Below are 19,897 nucleotides of genomic sequence, written 5' to 3' on the forward strand. Positions count from 1 at the left end.
AATATAAAAAAATTCATGTCAGCATTTTTTGTTAACCAAGTTAGATGGAATTAACAGAAAGAATCGATTGTATCAATTTAACAAATTTTTGGGATTTGATTACACTTTTTATAAATTTTAAGACTCAATTATACTTTCATGATAAGTTTAGGAGTTCCAGTGTAATTATCCCAATAACTAATAAGATGTAAAAGTTGGAGGCTCAAAGCTAGAAAAGTATCCCATCATAATCAATTTAAACAACATCTACGTGCTTCAACTGCTAGATAATGATTATTTGAATAGACATTTTAATTACGCCTTTCGTGCATGCTCGTACATCGCTAAACCCTTACTGAAACATATCTCTTTTTTTTTTTCTTCTTTGGCTTGAGAAGCCTTATTTGCTATTGATCCTAACTTATCACCAGCGGTAAGAATTAGAGCATGAATCGGCGATGATTGAAATTTCGATCATGAAGGGTAGACCTCAATAAGAGATCGCAAGCCAAGTATAGGGGTGATCTTGTAGTCCCCGAAGCCAGCAGTAACGAAGAGCTTAGCCCATTCTGTTTCGTTCCTCTCTCTTCCCGACGCAAGGATCATCATCAACATGTCGAAGAAGTGCTGGGTTTCGATCATCTCTCTGTCACCTGCCGGATCGTCCACCACCATGTCAATTATGATCACCCTCTTCTTCTCGCCCTTGCTCTTGCTTATGGCCTCCTTGCATCGCTTCAGTATCTTCACGCCATCTTCGTCGCTCCAGTCGTGGAGTATCCACTGCACACCGCTTAAAATAATCTATCAGCAGTCTTATCATTTTGTCCATATGTCGTTCACGTGTTATTTCTTAGATTCTCTTTGAACTTTAGGAGGGCTTCTTGCAATAATTTTGATTGTCCATCACATGGAGAATCAATTGGAGTACTTTTCTTGAATTATCTATATGCGAACTTTCTAGTAAGAGCACGTCCCAAGAATAGGGATTGGGAAAATTTTCGTTCACCTTTTGTTTTCCTTATTGTTTTTTTTTCCTTCTCCCCCAAGTAGCTTCTCCAACTTTACCCAATCAGATATGATATACATATGTCGCACACGTACCTTCAATAGAATTGCATCTGCAGGTGGTATGGCCTCAAACATGTCTCCCGGAACACATCTTACGTTCTCGCTAACTTCTAAACCAGCCACCACATGCGGAAGATCAAATATTGTGCATTCCATATGCGGAAGGGCCCTTGCTATGGCCTTGGCCATTGTTCCGGTTCCTCCTCCTACATCGACCAACGAGGTTATTCCGTCGAACACCCCTTTGTGCTCGTTAACCACCAAGCTAGCCACCAGTCGAGCATCGCTAGCCATGCCGTCATTGAAGAAGCGGCTAAGCCTCGGCTCTTGACCAGCATACCTCCAAAATGACATCCCTTGCGCCATCTCGAATGGCGTTGGGTCGACACCATCGCGGAACCACGCGCTCAAACAGTGCCACGGGTTCACCAGGATAGGGTCGAGCATGACCAGTGCGAACGGCACGACGCTCAAGGGATTGTCCTTAAGGAGGAGCTCCGACATGTGGTTGAGCACGTAGGCGTCTCGACCTTCCGGCGCAAGCTTCTGTTGTCCGAAAAAGCCGGAGTGGACGAGAATGCGCATGAGGCGACCGATGCAGGGACCTCTTGAGGGGTGAATTTGAAGTGTAGAGACCAAGGCATCGAGGGTCATGGGTTGGCCATGGTGGTGGATGGTGTCGGGAATGCCTAATTGAATGGCACATTTCAAGCACATGGAGTTGACGAAGTTGAATATGTGGTTCCATATGCGAGCTTGCGCCTGTAGTTGCTCGCTTCCCATCTCTCTATTCACCATATTCATGATACGAAGTTTTTATCTCTCACCTCTCTAGTGCAAATTCTCTCATTCATGAACACCGAGAACAAAGGGAATGGTGCGTATTTAAAATGGTTTGGAAAGTGGGTATGGAGCATTATTAATTAGTATACCTTCCGTCAGCCAAATAATTGTCATGTTCGCATGATTCACGTTGATATAGGAGGCCCCATAACATTAAAATATTAAGGGAAAATTCCAATTAAGGACCCCAAGTGGAGTTAAATTCTCAAATAAGGACCCAAAGTGAACATTGTGTCAAATAAGGGCCTGAAGTGCCCAATCAGTCTCAAATAAGAACCCGAAGTGCTCAAAAAGTCTCAAATAAGGACCTGGGTCCCCGGCCGGCCAAAATACCCGCCGGCCGGCGAGAAAGTTACTGTTCCGGCACCGGAACAGTAACTTTTTCATTTTTTTATTATTTTTTTCTGTTTTTTTCTTTTCCTTTTCCTTTTCTTTTTTTTTTCTTCTCTTCCTCCGCCGGCCATAGCCGGGGCCGGCGGAGGTCGCCGGCCTCGGCGAGGCCGCCTTCGCCGGCGTCGGGCGAGGGCCGCCCTCGCTGGGGCCGGGCGAGGCTCGGCCCCGCCGGCGTCGGGCGAGGCCGGCCTCGCCAAATCTCGGCGATGGCTCGGCCGAGGTCGCCCTCGCCGGCGTCGGGCGAGGCCGGCCTCGCCGGTTGCGGGCGAGGTCGAGCCTCGCCGGCGTCGGGCGAGGCCGGCCTCGCCGGTTGCAGGCGTGGTCGAGCCTCGCCGATTTGGCGAGGCCTCGGCCCTGCGGCATCGGGCGAGGCCGGGCTCGCCGTTGCGGGCGAGGTCGAGCCTCGCCCGGATCCGGCGAGGGCTCGACCGCCGGCGTCGGGTGGTCGCCCTCGCCGGCGTGCGGCGAGGCCGGCCTCGCCAGATCCGGTGAGGCTCGACCTCGCCGCAACCGGCCTCGCCCGACGTCGGCGAGGCTCGACCTCGCCCGACGCCGGCGAGGCCGGCCTCGCCCGACGCCGGCGAGGGCGGCCTCGACCTCGCCCGACGCCGGCGAGGGCGGCCTCGCCCGACGCGGCGACCTCCGCCGGCCCGGCTATGGCCGCGGAGGAAGAGAAGAAAAAAAATAAAAGAAAACGAAAAGGAAAAGAAAAAAATAGAAAAAGTAATAAAAAATGAAAAGTTACTGTTCCGGTGCCAGAACAGTAACTTTCTCGCCGGCCGGCGGGTATTTTGGCCGGCCAGGGACCCAGGTTCTTATTTGAGACTTTTTGGGCACTTCGGGTCTTTATTTGAGACTGATTGTGTACTTCAGGTCCTTATTTGACACAATGTTCACTTTGGGTCCTTATTTGAGAATTTGACCCCACTTGGGGTCCTTAATTGGAATTTTCCCAAATATTAATTTACGTACATTGGATTTTCCCTCATTATTATACCTTATAGGAGGCCCCGTTTGCAATAATTGTTGAACTCTGAAGAATAAGTTGTTTCTTTAGAGACATGGTTGGAACCTCTAACCTCTTGGACACCATCCACTCCCTATACCATCAGAATTGGGTAGAGTTCTTTGCTTTATGAATGGCAAGAGATTGATTTGTGCACAATTTCTTCTCCTTTTACAAATAAGGTTCTCATCAGCGCCTGGTGAGATACGATCTCATAACCTCTAAAATAACTGGATGTGAGACTACCTATTCGATATGAGTCAATAATTATTATTTTTCATGCCGTCCAATTTTTCTGGTTGAATTAGTGAACGGTGTACCGTCGGTACGGCCTCCGATACAGTTTTCATAATAATGCTTTTGGTTGGCCATGTTGTCGAAGCCGCCACGATTTGTCCGTTTAATGAAGGAAAAGTTGACATGACATGTTATATGATTAAGGGGGTGTTTGGTTGGACTTTGCCGAGGAGCTTTGAGCCTCCAAAGCCCTTTGGGGGAATTATTTTGTGTTTGGCAAATCATTTTTGGAGTTCTTTGGCCAAATGCTGGCCTTCTCAAGGCTGAAAGCCCAAGGCTGGTCCGGGACCACCTTGGGCTTTCAAAGATTCCACGAATGCTACTGTTCACATATTTTTTTTTTTTTTGGGTTGAATCTGTTCTTCACCAGGCAGCCGGCGAGGGCGGCCGGCGAGGGTGGCCGGCGAGGGAGAGCGGCCGGCGAGGTCGCCTGGGGTCGGGCGACCGCCCGGGCGACGCCGTCCCCAGGCGGCGGCCGCCTGGGTCGCGCGACCTCGCGGCGGCGTCGCTCGAGTCGGGCGACCTCGGGCGGCCGCCGCCCGAGGTCGCCCGACCCGAGCGACGCCGCCCGAGGTCGCGCGACCCGGGCGGCCGTCGCTTGGGTCGTGCGACCCCCGCCGAGGGTCGCTGGCCTCGGGCGGCCGCCCGCCGCGGCAAATCTGGCTCGTCGGCGGTAGCCCGAGGTCGGGCGACCGCCGGCGAGCCAGATCTGCCGGCGGCGGCGGCCGTAGGCCCTCGCCGGCGGCCGGCTCCGGCGACGGTAGGTTTTGTTTTTTTTTTAATAAATAAAATAATTCTCAAAGTCCATTTGCAAAAAAAAATTCACCAAACACTATATTTTGGCCAAAGTAGTTTTACAAAATATTTTTACCAAATACCATTTACATTTGCCCAATGGGCTTTCACTCAAAGGTATTTGCATTCCCCCAAGTAGCATTTTCAAAATTGAACCAAACAGGCCCTAAAAGATGCATACAAGTTGGTAATCTGGCAAGTTGTCCTTCTCCTTTCACGCCCGTAAAATGTGCGCTAGAAGGGTCGAGCTGGAATGACCCTCAAATTAGTCCAACTACGTACCTTTCCGAGATGATTTTAAACGGCATAAAATTAATTAGCACATTCTTTATTCGTTAGGCTTTCCCCATCGAGGAAGATTCCCCATCGATGCCTTTTGTAGGAGTTTGGACGGTGTCTCTATCCCAACGTGGGTTGATAGTCTTCTTAAACTAATCACAGATCATCGTCTTCGTAAGCCACTGCCTCATCCACGCTAAAGAACTTGTCTAATGTGTTATGACATTTAGTGTTGTCCGGTGGCGTGCAATTGCTGCCGATGTTTCGTAGAAAGCCTTCATTTCGTGTCGCACGAGTGAAGACTTTTGTTGATGTTGTTCACACGAGGTTTGCCCAAAAGTCAAGGCTCCATATCCATGGATGGCACGTGTTCTCCCAAAGCGACGATTGCGCTTAGAACTAGCTTTGTGTAGTACTTTTAATTGTTGCCCCACCACATTTGTGTAAAGTTAAGGCAACTAGTTTTTCCGAAACAACGTGCTGCTTTTAATGCTGAGGGTCTATCATTAATGATGATGGAAATCAAACTTGCGTCACCAAAAAGATTATGAATGACGTGGAGTTGCGTTCATGTCATCTACATCACTCTTTTGAGACAATAAAATTTACCCAAAAAAATCTATTAAGTATATCATGTTTTCTTATCAAGGACTTAGTTAATTAGTGTGGGCCTCAATGACACTTTATTAAGTATCTAATTAAGAAAATTTCTTAGTTTTCTACTTTGTCTGGTTATTTCAATTGTTGCCGCACCACATTTGTTTAAAGTCAACTATTTTTCCTAAGCAACGCACTGCTTTTAATGTGTTCGGTCTATCTTTAACGACTAGGACAGTAATTGAAAACGTGTCACGAAGATTATGGATGACATGTGGTTGCGTTAATGGCACCTACATAACTCTTTTGAAGCAATAATTCTTACCCAATAAAATCCGTCGAGTATATCATGTTTTCTTATCAAAGACTTAGTTAATTAGTGCAGGCCTTGAGGACACTTTATTAAGTATCTAATTAAGAAAATTTCTTGGTTTTCTACTATACTAACCATCTCGATTCATGCATAATCACTGTTTTTGAAAAGTTAATTATTTCTCAATTAGTATGTCTAACAAACGTGCGGAGTAGACCTGTCAAAAGGGGTCATAGACCCATTTTTTAACCCATATATGAGTTAGTTATATTCGGTAAATGGGAGAAAAATTACCAAAACAGTTCTAAACATATTACAATTGTGCCAATTCAGTCCTAAACCTATTTTTTGTGTCAATTCAGTCCTAAACCTTTCAATTTGTGCCAATTCAGTCCTAAACCTATTTTTTGTGTCAATTCAGTCCTAAACCTTTTCAATTTGTGCCAATTCAATCCATCCAGCTAATTTTGGCTGGCCGACGCTGACGTTGATGCTGGTCGACGCTGACGTGGCAATTTTTTAATATTACTTTTTTATTTTTTCGAATTTTTTTATTTTTTCTTTTCTTTTGTTTTTCCTTTCCTTTTCTTTTTTTTTTTCCCTTCATCTTCATCTTCAACATTTGATCGATCGCCGATTCAGCGACCGGCCAGAGGCAATTGGCAAGGTTGACCTCGCCCGCCCCTGGCGAGGCTCGGCCCTACTGGCAACTAGCGAGGCCGATATTGCCAGTTGCCAGTGAGTTCAAGCCTCGCCAGATTTAGTGAAGGGTTGTCCTCGCCGTCGCTCTAGTCGAACTCGCCGGCGCTGGCGAGGTCGGCCTTGCCCAGCAACGGCGAGGTCGAGCCTTGCTAGGGGCTGGCGAGGCCGACCTCGCCAATTGCCAGTGGGACCAAGCCTCGCCAATGCCGGCGAGGTCGAGCGTCGCTAGCGACCGGCGCGGTTGACCTCACTGGCTTCCGCCTCTGGCAGGTTGCCGGTTGTTGAAGATGAAGATGAAGGGAAAAAAAAAGAAATGGAAACGAAAAAATAAAAGAAAAGAAAAAATAAAAAAAATTCGAAAAAATAAAAAATAATATTAAAAAATTACTACGTCAGCGTCAGCCGGCTGGCCAGCATCCACGTCAACGCCGGCCGGCCAAAATTGGCCGGATGAACTGAATTGGCACAAATGCAAAAGGTTTAGGACTGAATTGACATAAAAAAATGATTTAGGACTGAATTATCACAATTACAATAGGTTTATGACTGTGTTGGTAATTTTCACGTAAATTGGTCATGAATGGGATTAAACATAATATGAGCTTTAAATGGGTTTACAATTTATTTAAACCCAATCCATCTCTAACTCTCTTTTTATTCTCTCTCGCCCTCACTCCACACTCTTACTTCTATCACACTCTCTCTTCATTTTTTCTTGCCCTCGTTCACTCTTTGACCTCATAAATACCTATTTGCCACACCACACAACCCATCATCACTGACGTATTTAGATGATAGAACATCGTGTCTTTTCCCAAAGTTTTTCACATATAATTAATTACTATGGAATTTGTCACATGCCATCATTCACACACAATTAATTACAAAAAAATAAAATCCACGTATTTTTTGGTATCTACAATTGCAATAAATAACATGCTAATCCCTTAGCAATCAATTAATTACGCACATTCTGAAATTTATTCGAATTACATAACTTAAATGTTGTTATCTAAGTGGTCATGCAATCTTGATTACCAATTATGACTCTAAAGCATCAAAACCACTAAGTGATCATGCAAATGTTTTTGTAGGGAAGTTTATTATGTTCTAAAGCGAATCCTATCCTAAACTAGGAAAGCAACTAATGATCAATGTATTGAAAGCCGGTGCGGGATATAACTCTCTTTCTTTCTTTTATTCTTTAATCCTCACTTCCCACTAACTCACCCATCCACACACGACTACTCCTGTCTTCTTCTTCCTCCCTTTTTTGTTCTTCTCATTTCCCACTTTTCTTTCGCCAACCAAATGCATTCCTGGTGCGTTGCCAGCACATACAGAGAAAAGAAGAGAAACACCACTTGGTAGGGTGGGGGAAAAGGATGCGTGGAGGCACACTCGTATTGCTTCAGAATAACAAAAATAATCACAGCACAACACTTTGACAAATATAATATCATCCCTGTGACTGAAAGACGTTTGTGTACCTGAATGAGAGTAGCTCGATGAAAGTAAACTATAAGGGAAAAGACGGAAGACTACCGAAATGGCAGCAACGAAAGCAACAAAATTAGAAGTTTCATGAAAGCCAAGTAAAGCCCATGCTCCCTAATCCTGGGCAAACCGTCAACATACTGGACATATGTAAAACCCACAAAAGAAAGAAAAGTAAAGCAAGCATGCCTCACTTCCGCTCACAACCGAGAATGGCGAGTCGTGCCACAACCTAGAGATAACAATGCAAATATAAACGCAGACTCCCTGACAAGAAAAATTACCAAGTAAATGGGGGAAGAGATTCACGGGAAGGAGGGGGGGCCGATTGGTCTTTAATCCGGGTTCGACGTCAACGTACACAAAGCCTCAAAGGTCAAACCTTAGAAGCTACGGAGCCATAACCGAGCCATGGACCGGTAGACCAAGGTAGCGGGCTCGCAACACCCGCGAGGGCGAAGCGAGCCACGGCACCTCGACTTTCAACTACGGTCTGTGCGCGGTGTCCTTGGCGTATAACTTGAACCGAAGTGAGGAAGGAGATAGCACGGCTCTCACCTTCAATGAGGGGGTCTGGATGGCTGCTCGACTCTTTGGCCACTCAAATGTACGAACTCGCCACTCGATACACGAATAGACACAAATAGCACTGTCGACACACGAACACGCACTCGAGAACTCGGGAACAGTCCACAAGCGACACGGCACACCACACTTGCGCCTTTCTTTTTTCTCTTTTTCTTTCTTGAGAGGTTCCCCCAAACGAAAGGACTTGGTCTCTATTTTTCTAAGATCCCCACCTTTGAGAGTGGGCTCCTGAGAGGGAAGAATCTGGGTCCTCTTGGACGTGGGAGCCTGCCTCTTCCAATATTTCTTATCTTTTGCCTTTTTATGCAGGAGCTCTCGGTTCTGGAGCCAAAATTGAAGCTATGAAAAATGGGGGAGAGGCCCAGATCAGAGATGCTCCCGCCGAGGGACCCCAGGACATGTCTCGGCTCCCTTCTTTTATCTTCCGTTTCCTGCACCTCCTCCTCCTCCTCCTACCTTTTAAGAGATTGGACAACTCATTTTAGCCTTCCCCTTCACTCTTTGCCGAATGTGACTCTGCTCTCCCACAACTCCCAACAGCCGTCACCATGCCTGCCATCACCTCTATCTGTTTCAACTTCAGCCTGCCACTCCTGGTTTGTCCCCTCCAAGAAATGCCCATTTTTAGCTTAGTTTATAAGCAGCAAAGTCAGTTATTTTACAGCCGAGGCTCAGGGTCAACACAGCTGACTCCACTCGGTTTTGGGCTCTCTTTCTATATCCAGGTCTAGTTCAATTTTAGTCCAATGGGAGCCAAGTAGTGACTGGCCGTAGAAGGCTTAGTTATATAAGCGAGAGTGAGATTAATCGGGTGATTAGAGAGTGAGAGGGAACCATGAATCAAGGACTCATATGTGCTCGTCAATTTTAATTTTTCCCGTTAGGTTCAATATCCTAAAATTATAATGCCCCTATGTCCCTAATTGCCAAGTACAGAAGAAACCTAGCGAAAACTAACATAGGATGACGAAACGGAGATGTTCTCGGTCGAAGGTCGAATCTCTCGGTTTGACCGAAAAAGTTAGCCTTTAACTTATACATGAAAAATTTAAAGTCTAAACTCCTAGAGCTATATGTAATGCTGAAAGGGATGTCCATAAGCGATGCAATATTATGAATATGATGTTTTTGTTTTCAATGAGGAGCTGACGGGAAAAGAGACAAAAAAAAGTCCTAAACCTTTTGAATTAGTGCCAATTTAGTTATAAACCTTTTTTTGGTACCAATTCAGTCCTAAACCTTTTGCATTGGTGCCAATTTAGTCCTAAACCTTTTTTTGGTGCCAATTAAGTCCTAAACCTTTTAAATTAATGTCAATTCAATCCTAAACCTTTTGTTTTTGTGCCAATTTAGTCCTTCCGGTCAATTTTGACTGGAATTTGCCGACGTGGACAACTTTAATAATATTTTAATATTTTTTTGAATTTTTATTTTTTTCCTTTTTTTTCTTTTTTTTCCACTTTTTCTTTTTTGGTCTCCCCCTCCTTCCTCTGGCCGGTCGCCGGACCAGAGGCCAGAGGCCGGCGAGCTCGACCTCGCAGGCCACTGGCGAGGGCAGCGGCCTCGCCCGGCGAGGGCGAGCCTCGCCTTGGTCGGGCGAGGCTCGAGCCCTCGCCGGAGGCTGTGGCGAGGGCGAGCCTTGCCCAGCGACCTCGCTAGATCTGGCGAGGTCGGGCCTCGCCCGACCATGGCGAGGCTCGAGCCTCGCCCGACCAAGGCGAGGCTCGCCCAACCAAGGCGAGGCTTGCCCTCGCCAGTGGCCGGCGAAATCGAGCTCGCCGGCCTCTGGCCTCTGGCCGGTCGCCGGATCGGCAACCAGCCAGAGGAAGGAGGGGGAGACCAAAAAAAAAATAAAAAAAATAAAAATTCAAAAAAATATTAAAATATTATTAAAGTTGTCCACGTTGGCGCCGGTGACTGGCCGCCGGCCAGCAGGTGTCCACGTCGGCAAATTCCGGTCAAAATTGACCGGAAGGACTAAATTGGCACAAAAACAAAAGGTTTAGGATTGAATTGGCACCAATTTAAAAGGTTTAGGACTTAATTAGCATAAAAAAAGGTTTAGGACTAAATTGGCACCAATGCAAAAGGTTTAGGACTGAATTGGCACCAAAAAATGGTTTAGGACTAAATTGACACTAATGCAAAAGGTTTATGACTTTTTTGGCACTTTTCCCAAGAGCTGACCTCCCGATTAGACTAGAAAGTCCACTGAAGTGGCAAACCTTTTACTTGTTCATGGAATGGCGTGCACACACTAATGAAATGTCATGCTCTAAATGCAATGAATGCAGAGTTTGACAAATTGACTATTTTTGTTTGAAGATTGAGCTTCGTCGTGATCAGAAATCTCGAGTCTCGAAGTGATTTTCTTTAATAATGTATGCTTACTTGTTAGCGAAATTCAAGTGTCAACAAACATGTCTTCCTTTCCTTAGATAAGCTCAAGGCGAAAGCAGTCCCACATTCACAGAATGGTTCTCAAATACTCCTTCGAAACCAAGCACATCCAAGAAGAGAAAATTGTCCTTGCTAATAGTCTCTCCAAACCCAAATATGCCCCTCCATTGTACATGTACGTTTCTGGAAATGTAACTGGTAGGTTTGCTCCATCCGATACAGGTATTTACCCTCCATAAGTTCCTAAACTTGTTGCAGCGGGAAGATTCTTTAAAGGAGCCACAAAACAAATATAGGTGCATCAACCAAAAATTTTCAGCCAATATTGCGGGTTTACTCTCAAACCCAGTGGGAAGTACCCAGAATTCCCATTTATCCATGTTCTTACCTTTTCAAATTACATGAAATTTCCCGGAGACTTTGTAAAATCGTAAGGATCCTAGACCAGTATTGGTGAAGGCATGGTTGAACCGTTGTTGACATTGAAGCGCAGTGTGCCAAGCAATCACCATTTCAAATCTCATAAATAAGATGAGGCCTAGATCCGAGAATGCCTCCTTAGGTGAGCAGGATAAGGCCTCGAACCACAACGGGACCAACTAGAGGAGCTATCGGTATAGGATCTTGATGATGATTGCAAATTGAACCGATTACAGTAGGATTGCAAGCCTGATTGATCACATGAAACTTTCCACCATGCCCTCGACCAGAATTTTGGGGCCCAGAATTACATCCACCCCAAAATCCCCGAAATGGGGGAGTGTGTGAAGTGGTGTGGCCAATCAAAGCATGATGAATATCGGATGAAGATGAGGCATTCGATTTTTGAAGAAATTGTTCTTCTTGGATGAGGAGTCGTGATTGAATGATCTCCAAAGGAAAGAATTGTAGGGCTGTTGGTGACCATGATGACAAAAGGATCGTACTCAGACAGGAGACAAGGCTTGAATCACCGAGTTTTTGTGGGAGATGGAGCAATTGTTTGCAATGAAAGAGTTCACCAAATGACTTCAAATGCCGAAGATAGTCAAATAAGGATTGGTAGGGTTTCTTGATGGCATTCTAAAAGTCAAGTTTTGCCAATTTCCTTGGCTGCATAGCAAGTAGTAAAGCGTCATCCAAGAGTAAGCCAAATCTCCTGAGATGCCCACAGGTCGTGAACTTCTCAACCATGAGGGTTGAATTGATCAAACTAAAAAGGTATCGATTCATCTTGACTTTCCGTGGGCATGGAGAAAACCCATCTACATAGCCTAGTAGATCACTGCAACTTAAAATAGGTTCAAAGTAAAATTTCCACGGTATATAATTGTCCGCATCGAGCTTTATGAAGATGAGACTTGTGATGTTGAGAAAACATGAGACGGGGAGGTTGAGTGCGTGGCTGTAATTTTAACAAAATGAATCGGAGCAGCAGGAAGAGAGAAGAAGAGGTGGAAGTAGGCACAATGTTCGGGAGAGGTGACAACAAATTGGGATTCAAGGAAACAGAAGACGATGGTTAAAGAGATTATAGAGAAGAACACAAGGCCGAAGATGCATAAGACATTGTTGACATAAAAATAGGAACAAAGGAAGTGCTGATTTGAGTGGAGATGTTAATGAATTTGATAAGTTCTACTCTGGTACCAAGTTGAACTTTAGAGAGAGAGAGAGAGAATAATGACATAGTGTTTATGGAGACATGACCCTAATTAAGGTTGCATGGTATGTATCCATAAGAGTGATTAATTATAGTTAGGGAACAAACAGAAAAATAATTATAAAAGACCCCATAATACATATCAATCACAAAATGATGCATACGTGCACTACCATAGTATATGGCCAAAGAAGCCTTATTACAATCGATCCTAATTTACCACTACCCACGTGGAGTGGCAATTGATATTTGATCATGAGGGGTAAACCTCAATGAGGGATCGCAAGCCTAGTATAGGGGTGATTTTGTAGTCCCCGAAACCAGCATCGACAAAGAGCTTAGCCCATTCTGTCTCGTTCCTCTCTCTTCCCGACGCAAGGATCATCATCAACATGTCGAAGAAGAGTTGGGTTTCGTTCATCTCCTTGTCACCTTTTCTGTTCTCCATCACCATGTCAATTATTATCACCTTCTTCTTCTTGCCCTTGCCCTTGCTTATGGCCTCCTTGCTTCGCTTTAGTATCTTCACACCATCTTCATCACTCCAGTCATGGAGTATCCACTGCAAGTCTCTATCACAAATGCTCTATTAGTCTCTCAATATGCAGATTCAATTAGTCGATATGTTGTATGCTATAGATTCTCTTTGCAAAAGTTGAATGCTAGTATTGCAATCGATGTAGTAACTTCCTCATTATAAAGATTGCGTATTGTCATGGTTTAGTATCCTCCTCAATAACCAGCCTTAAGTAAATGAATTTTTAGAGGAAATGATTTAGTATCTTCTCATTATAATGAAGCACCTCAGCAAGGTAAGAATATATATCGAATAGTTTGTTTTCCTTTTTCTCCAAAGAAAACCTTATCAAAGAGTGAGTTTTTTTTTTTTTTGGTAAGGAAGAGAGTGAGTTTAAGTGCAAAGATAACTAAGATGAAAGTCACCCACTTGCCTTCAATAGTATTGCATCCCCAGGGGGTATCGCCTCAAACATGTCCCCGGCAACACATTTCACATTCTTACTCAGTTCCAGATTGGCTACCACATGGGGAAGATCAAAATTTGTGCATTCAATATGCGGAAAGGTGCTCGCTAAGGCATTGGCCATTGTTCCGGTCCCCCCTCCTACATCGACCAACGATGTTATTCCTTCGAACACCCCTTTGCATTGGTTAACCACCACACTACCCACCAGTCGAGCGTCGCTAGCCATGCCCTCATTGAAAAAGCGGTTGAGCCTCGGCTCATTATCCGCATATCTCCAAAGCGACATCCCTTGCATCATTTCAAACGGGGTTGGGTCGACATGGTTGTGGAACCACGCGCCCAAGCCGTGCCAAGGGTTCATCAAAATAGGGTCGAGCATGGCCAGTGCGAACGGTGCAACACTCAAGGGACTGTCCTTAAGGAGGAGCTCGGACACGCGGTTGAGTACGTAGGTGTCTCCACCGTCCGGTGAGAGCTTCTTTTGTTCGAAAAATCCGGAGTGGACGAGAATGCGCATGAGGCGCTCGACACCGTGAGCTCTTGAGGGGTGAATTTGAAGTGCAGAGATCAAGGCATCGAGGGTCATGGGTTGGCCATGGTGGTGGATCGTATCGGGAATGCCTAATTGAATGGCACATTTCAAGCACATGGAATTGATAAAGTTGAATATGTGGTTCCATATGCGAGCTTGAGCCTGTAGCTGCTCGCTTCCCATCTTTCCATTCACCATATCCATGGCACGAAGTTATTATCTCTCACCTCTATAGTGGAATTTCTCGTTCATGAGCTCCAAGAACATCGGAATGGTGCATATTTATTATGGTTGGGAATGTGGGTATGGAGCATCATAATTGGTATACCTTCTTTCGTCGGCCAAATAATTGTCATGTTCACATGATTCACGTTGATATAGGAGGCCCCATAACCTTAAAATAGTTCACGTGCATTGGATGTTCCCTCATTCTTATACCTTATCTAATTACCCGAAATTTGAAAGTTCCATTATAAAAACTTTGGCTTAGTTAAGACCAATTAGCTCGTGCGAGGCTCTCTAGAATCCAACGGTATCGTATGCCCCAAACCCATGAAGATCAATAGAGAAATATATGAACTGCACCAATGTGGTTTAGCCTAGTTTTGATATAAGGCGTTAGGGCAATGATCCGAGGTCACGAGTTTGAAGTACAACGGAGATCATGCTGCCTAATTCCGTGATAAGAATGAATCTTACTAATCTCTTTTTTGGCGCTTAGATAAAAATAGAAATATGGCACGTGCAGACATCATCATCCTCACAATAAGTGGATTTCTCTTTCCAACTTTGGACGATATTGACCGTTGTCTCTGTCAGAATCAACACCTGGATTGGCTAATCATGCGATTGGCGCTCTTCCTTTGTTTTACTCTTTAGGTCCCTATGACAGGTGACGATCTTGATCGTTAAAGCTTTGAAAAGATTGTCCAGCTCATCCAACGTGTTTCTCGTGTTTCCTTTTTAAGAAAAACTTTCATCCAGAGGCTTAGCCAAATCGATTAGAATTTTCATTAACATCATGGATCGGGTAAGATGCGAGCTAATGTTAGGGCCGGCGGTCCAAACATATCGGTCAAAGGATGATACATCAACATGTTGGATATCAACAGCTGAGATGCGTCTTTTTGTTTTCCTTCCTTTATTTCTGTGTTTTTTTTTTCCTTTCTCACTTCGTCTTCCCCCTTCCTCAACCGGCAGCCCCTCTTCCTTCATCCATCATCAGGTACAGTTCTCCTAATTTGAATCAGAGCACTCGAGCAATCATTCTAACAATTCAATTGGTTTATAATTTATGACATTGTAACAAAAATTAAATTTCCAGGGTTCCTCAATCGAAGTTTGTCTCCCTTCATCCAGCAACGAGGATCTTCAGTAGACAGATGCCTTTGTCTCCCACTTACATGCATTGATAGTTGTTAGTCATGTGTATTGCGACTCATGTTAAGGGTGACTCCACTTACTTTGTGGAAGCTTTTATTCTAGAAATTGTCTTTGATCTTAACTTTTCCAGGATAAATTATGTAAACCCTATTATTTGGTTGAGCTCTAATGAACGATAAACTATTATCTAGAAGGATACATGATTTCGTGCATCAATTAGTCCACAACCAATCGCAAGTGCACTTGTAGTTAATTATTGATTTGATAGATCTATACGACCTAATCCTAACCAATAATTAACGGATATTCGTTTATGGTAATTATGTTTCAACCTAAATTGCCTCCCTTTGCTTGACACTATTAATAAGCATAATCTGGAATGGATCATTGAGTATATACACACATTGGAGAATAGAACGTGTATGGTAACGTAGTAGTTGGCCTGTGTCAGCAAGCTTTATTTTCCAATTTGTTATATTTCTTTTTAAAGCAGATTTGTATCGTTCCATTTTACACTATTTTTAATTATTTTACTTTCACGAGTTGTATGAAAAGAAGCTATCAGAAATAGTTTGGATTGATTTGTACTTTTTGCTTTTTTGTTTAATATAAATTTTGTGACTCATGCACTCCGAATCAAGCAAAAGAGCACGTTTTGGTTTAATATGAAAAAGCTATATCAGAAATAGTTTGGATTTTTTTTTTTGTCAAAATTTGGATTGATTTGTACTTTTTTCTTTTTTGTTTAATATAAATTTTGTCGCTCATGCACTCCGAATCAAGCAAAAAAGCACGTTTTGCTTTTGTGTAAATGCAAACAAACATGTCCGTTTCTAGAATTGGATTGCCAATTACTTATAGTAAGCCAATAAAAATTAAACTATAAGTTTTTGGTTTTTAATTTTTTTTAAATAAAGAGTAATCCAATGTAATTTCCACCATTACTAGCTTGTTCAGTTTTTCTTTCACTAAGTTACATCCACAATACTTAAGCTAACTCAGTTTAATTCAGATATGCTATGATATTTTCACGTGATATAGGGATATTTATTTTTATCTATATATAGAAATAATCAATTCTACTAAATAAAATAATGGTCTTATTAAAATGCAGAGAATTATTTATGAAGTTATAATATTAAGAACTCATATTTTGTCTACTTTAGTCTATTCATCATACAATTGGCAGATTAATTGAAAAGTAAGGTTCTTCCTTCAAAAGAAAATCATGAAACGGAAAACAGAAAATTTAACACCAATGGATTTTTTTGCCAAGTTTTCTTTGTGTCCTATTGCTGGTGCCATGACCCGCCAAAAGTTGATACGATTATTGTGTTTAGGGTTCTTTAATTGTTTTCCCGACAAACTATACTCGTGCAATCGTCGGTGAGATCCACCACTTAGCTTCTTAACATAAATTCATAGAGAGAAAATCGATTTAATATTCGTGAGAGTTAGGACACGTGTTTACTAAAAAATGCAAGAAACGGGAAATGAGGACATAACGAAACATGGGTAAACAGTTCTCATTTCTAGGAAATTATACGTGCACTACACCGGACAAATAATTAGGTCGGGCCGTACTTGCTCATCCGGCAACACACGTTGATAAGAGGCCTTAGCAATAGGGGTGTGCAAAAGAACTAGGACCCGCCCGGACCGCTTGGAACTGGATCGGAACCGGTGGTTCCCAAGGGAACCGGTCCGGTTCCCGGTTCCAATTTTTTGAAACCGGTGGGTACCGGTCCGGTTCCCAATGTGGAACCGCCCACCCGCCCGCCCAGACCGGACCGGTAATATAATAATAATATAATTATTTTTTAAATTTTTAATTAAAAATCTGACCAAAAAAATAAAAAAATAAAATAAAATAGGAGAGTTGTTGTTTTGTTTGCTTGCTGACTATTGTGAACTTGTGACAAACTCCCACGTGTGATATATAATATAGGCTACGGATGTATTTGTTGTGAAGCTTGCGAAGTTGTGAACTTTGTGACGAATCTTGTTGTGAACACAACCTACCAACGTGCAAGAATTAGACCGATCAATTTTTTGATTTGTCCAGGAAAACTTAGTGGGACTGGTTCCATGGACCCAACCGGGAACCGGACCTAACCGGCAGTCCGGTTCTCGGGTGGGTCCATAGAACCGACGGGCGATTCTCGATTTCAATTTTTTGGAACCAGTCCTTAGCGGGCGGTCCACAGTTCCGAGGTGAGAACCGCCCACCAGGACTATGCTCACTCCTACTTACCACTAATTTTTGGTGAAGCCGAGATTTTCTTTTGCCTTATTCAGGTTGGGAGTTCCCCATGTCAAACCGTACCCGCTCCTCAGCCTCGGGAAGTCTTGACTCGCTTCCAACATAAGTTCAACCATACCGTAACGAAGTATTACTCTGAGTAAAGTCTCACGAGCATCATGGTGGAGCGGCAGTACCTGGCTAGATTAGATGAACAATAGTTATTGATCGAACTGAATATTCTGTGGCAGTTGTGGAATTCCGATGATAATGTCTCGGGTGTCGCCTGATTTTGGTTTGCTACTTTCCATTTTTTCTCTTTTTGCCATACGCGGAACTAGGAAGAGGATTGCATGTTCATGTTGATCTAAAAAGAGTTCTTAACTCATTGTGTACATATTAAAACAAGTGTGTTCGCTCGTTTTGCGACGAGGAATATCCTTCACCGAAACTGTGATTTTCGGTTTTTATTAAAGTAGGTTCTGTGGCTTGATTTCTAGGAATATCGTGGCGAAAAAACAGAGTATAGTGCTGGGTTATGTGAAAGCAGGTAGAAATTGAGTGGATTGAAAATGGATCTGGGATCAACAGAGTTCCAAGCTACATTACAATACTCCTACGAAAGCGGTAAAGGGCTTGAAGGTTAACTAAAGCTACAGGAAGCTGTAAACGCAGGAAGTAAAAGTTCAAATGAAACTAAAGTGCATATGAACTTGAGTGTTTTTGCATTCTTGTGTGGGTGTCCTCTTCTTCTTTCCTCTGAGTACATATACCTCCTCCTACCCTGTAACTGCTTGTCGGTTACTTCTTTATTTTCGAACTTTGAATTTTGGCGCTTTCAATAACTGCCTTATCTACCCACGTTTTCCAATTTCATTGTCCACCAAAACTTGATCTCAACTGCTGGGATAACTTCCAATTTGGATAAATGATCTCCCACGATCTGCTCGTGTTTACTATCTCCACTTCTTGCTCATAACTTCCTGTTGTCACGATTCACGTGGCTGGGTCGTGATCTTGCCGATTTTCGGTAGCTTCAACATTTCCCGAAATGTAAACTTTTCATGTTTCGGTAAAATTACCGATTCTCTCCAGTCACAGAGTTCGGGACATGGTGCCACTCACGCTTACTACATTCCCGAATTTTATCCAAACGTACTACGACTGAGCTCCATTGTCCATCGGATTTTGACATTAAACCGACGTGACATCCATGCCGATTTTGGTGTAAACAAATGCCCCCTTTTAAAAGAATTAAAAGAACTTTTAATTCTTTTAAATATCAAAGAAATAGTACCTATTCTTGACATCGCTTCATCACCTTGCTTCGCGCCCCTACCTTTTCGTCTCCAAAACACTTTCTATAAAAATCGTTCCTTTTTCGTTCTTCTTCATCTTCACCTTTTTGAATCTCTGCAATCTTTTCCGACACTCTACTAAAATCCATGGCTTCCAAAGCTTCCAAGGACCAAACTTTCTCCTTTTCTGCATCAGATGCCCTCGACCGATATTATCTATTCCGGGATTCTGATAATTTCAAAGAAGGATCTCATCTGTTCTCTATACAGAATGATTTTGAAGATTCTTATATCCTTGGCCCTGCTGCTCACAATCACTTTTTCGTTCCACAATGCCTGTCAAACCGCTTCCCTCGTCATCAGATTGAGGTACTTCCCGTCCATGAGTCATCTATTTTGGCGTACGAGTGGTATTCTCGTCCTTCTCGCCTTAGGGCTTTCTCTGATTTTGATTCTGAGTTCTATCAATGGTACCTTCGTCTTCTTCCTTCTAAGGGTTCTATTTGGAATACCCTTTCCATCCACGATGCTTTGCGTCTTAGTTGCTTCGACTACCATGTGAATCGGGAACTGATTGGCGCGTTGTCCTGTTTTTGGTCATCTTCGACCAACTACTTCTTTTTCCCTTTTTCTCCTATGTCGGTAACTTTGCTTGATGTACACTGCCTTACTGGGCTCTCTCTTTTGGGTACAGACCCATCTACCCTGTCTCTAGACTCTCATTCGCCGCTCGGCAAATTATCTGATTCTGAAATGGCCTACGGGACATTCATGAAAAACTACTTTAAAAAGGAAAATGCAGTTACCGATGAGGAGCACACTGCTTTTCTTTTATACTGGCTCTGTAAATTCCTTTTCTGCCACCCTATAGTTAGGGTCTCGAATGATTTTGTTGCTGTTGCTTCTGCTTTAGCTTCAGGGACCCGGCTTTCTTTAGGCAAGACACTGTTGGCCTTTCTCTATCGGGGTTTAGCCCATGCCTCTTCTTCCACTGCTTCAGATGAAGTTAGTGGCGTTTTTTGTGGTCCCCTTTGGCTTCTTCAAGCATGGGCAAC

General features: G+C 43.5%; 2 protein-coding genes across 2 annotated transcripts; both read right to left on the minus strand.

Moving 5' to 3' along the window:
• Positions 1–217: 217 nt before the first annotated feature.
• Positions 218–1,890, minus strand: LOC115668334 (probable O-methyltransferase 3). The gene is made up of 2 exons (XM_030589798.2): positions 1,084–1,890; positions 218–762 (listed from the first exon to the last, which is right to left on the minus strand). The coding sequence occupies exons 1-2, from the start codon at positions 1,852–1,854 to the stop codon at positions 454–456; spliced, it is 1,080 nt and encodes a 359-aa protein (XP_030445658.1). The 5' UTR covers positions 1,855–1,890; the 3' UTR covers positions 218–453.
• Positions 1,891–12,520: 10,630 nt separating this feature from the next.
• Positions 12,521–14,159, minus strand: LOC115682772 (trans-resveratrol di-O-methyltransferase-like). Its single transcript, XM_056302321.1, has 2 exons — positions 13,349–14,159; positions 12,521–12,972 (listed from the first exon to the last, which is right to left on the minus strand). Exons 1-2 carry the CDS (start codon positions 14,121–14,123, stop codon positions 12,656–12,658), a joined length of 1,092 nt encoding a protein of 363 aa, XP_056158296.1. The 5' UTR covers positions 14,124–14,159; the 3' UTR covers positions 12,521–12,655.
• Positions 14,160–19,897: the final 5,738 nt, after the last annotated feature.

This window comes from Syzygium oleosum, unplaced genomic scaffold (assembly GCF_021117445.2).
Source record: "Syzygium oleosum isolate NSW1041296 unplaced genomic scaffold, Sole_v2.1 Sole_v2.23, whole genome shotgun sequence".
NCBI classification, from domain to species: Eukaryota; Viridiplantae; Streptophyta; class Magnoliopsida; order Myrtales; family Myrtaceae; genus Syzygium; species Syzygium oleosum.

What these genes read in the sequence shown, in the direction of transcription:
- LOC115668334 (XM_030589798.2), bottom strand. Translation starts at nt 1,854, where the DNA reads ATGAATATGGTGAATAGAGAGATGGGAAGCGAGCAACTACAGGCGCAA. An exon ending in CAGATGCAATTCTATTGAAG is followed by an intron (nt 763 to 1,083) that starts GTACGTGTGCGA and finishes AGCGGTGTGCAG; the next exon opens with TGGATACTCCACGACTGGAG.
- LOC115682772 (XM_056302321.1), bottom strand. Translation starts at nt 14,123, where the DNA reads ATGGATATGGTGAATGGAAAGATGGGAAGCGAGCAGCTACAGGCTCAA. An exon ending in TGCAATACTATTGAAGGCAA is followed by an intron (nt 12,973 to 13,348) that starts GTGGGTGACTTT and finishes TTTGTGATAGAG; the next exon opens with ACTTGCAGTGGATACTCCAT.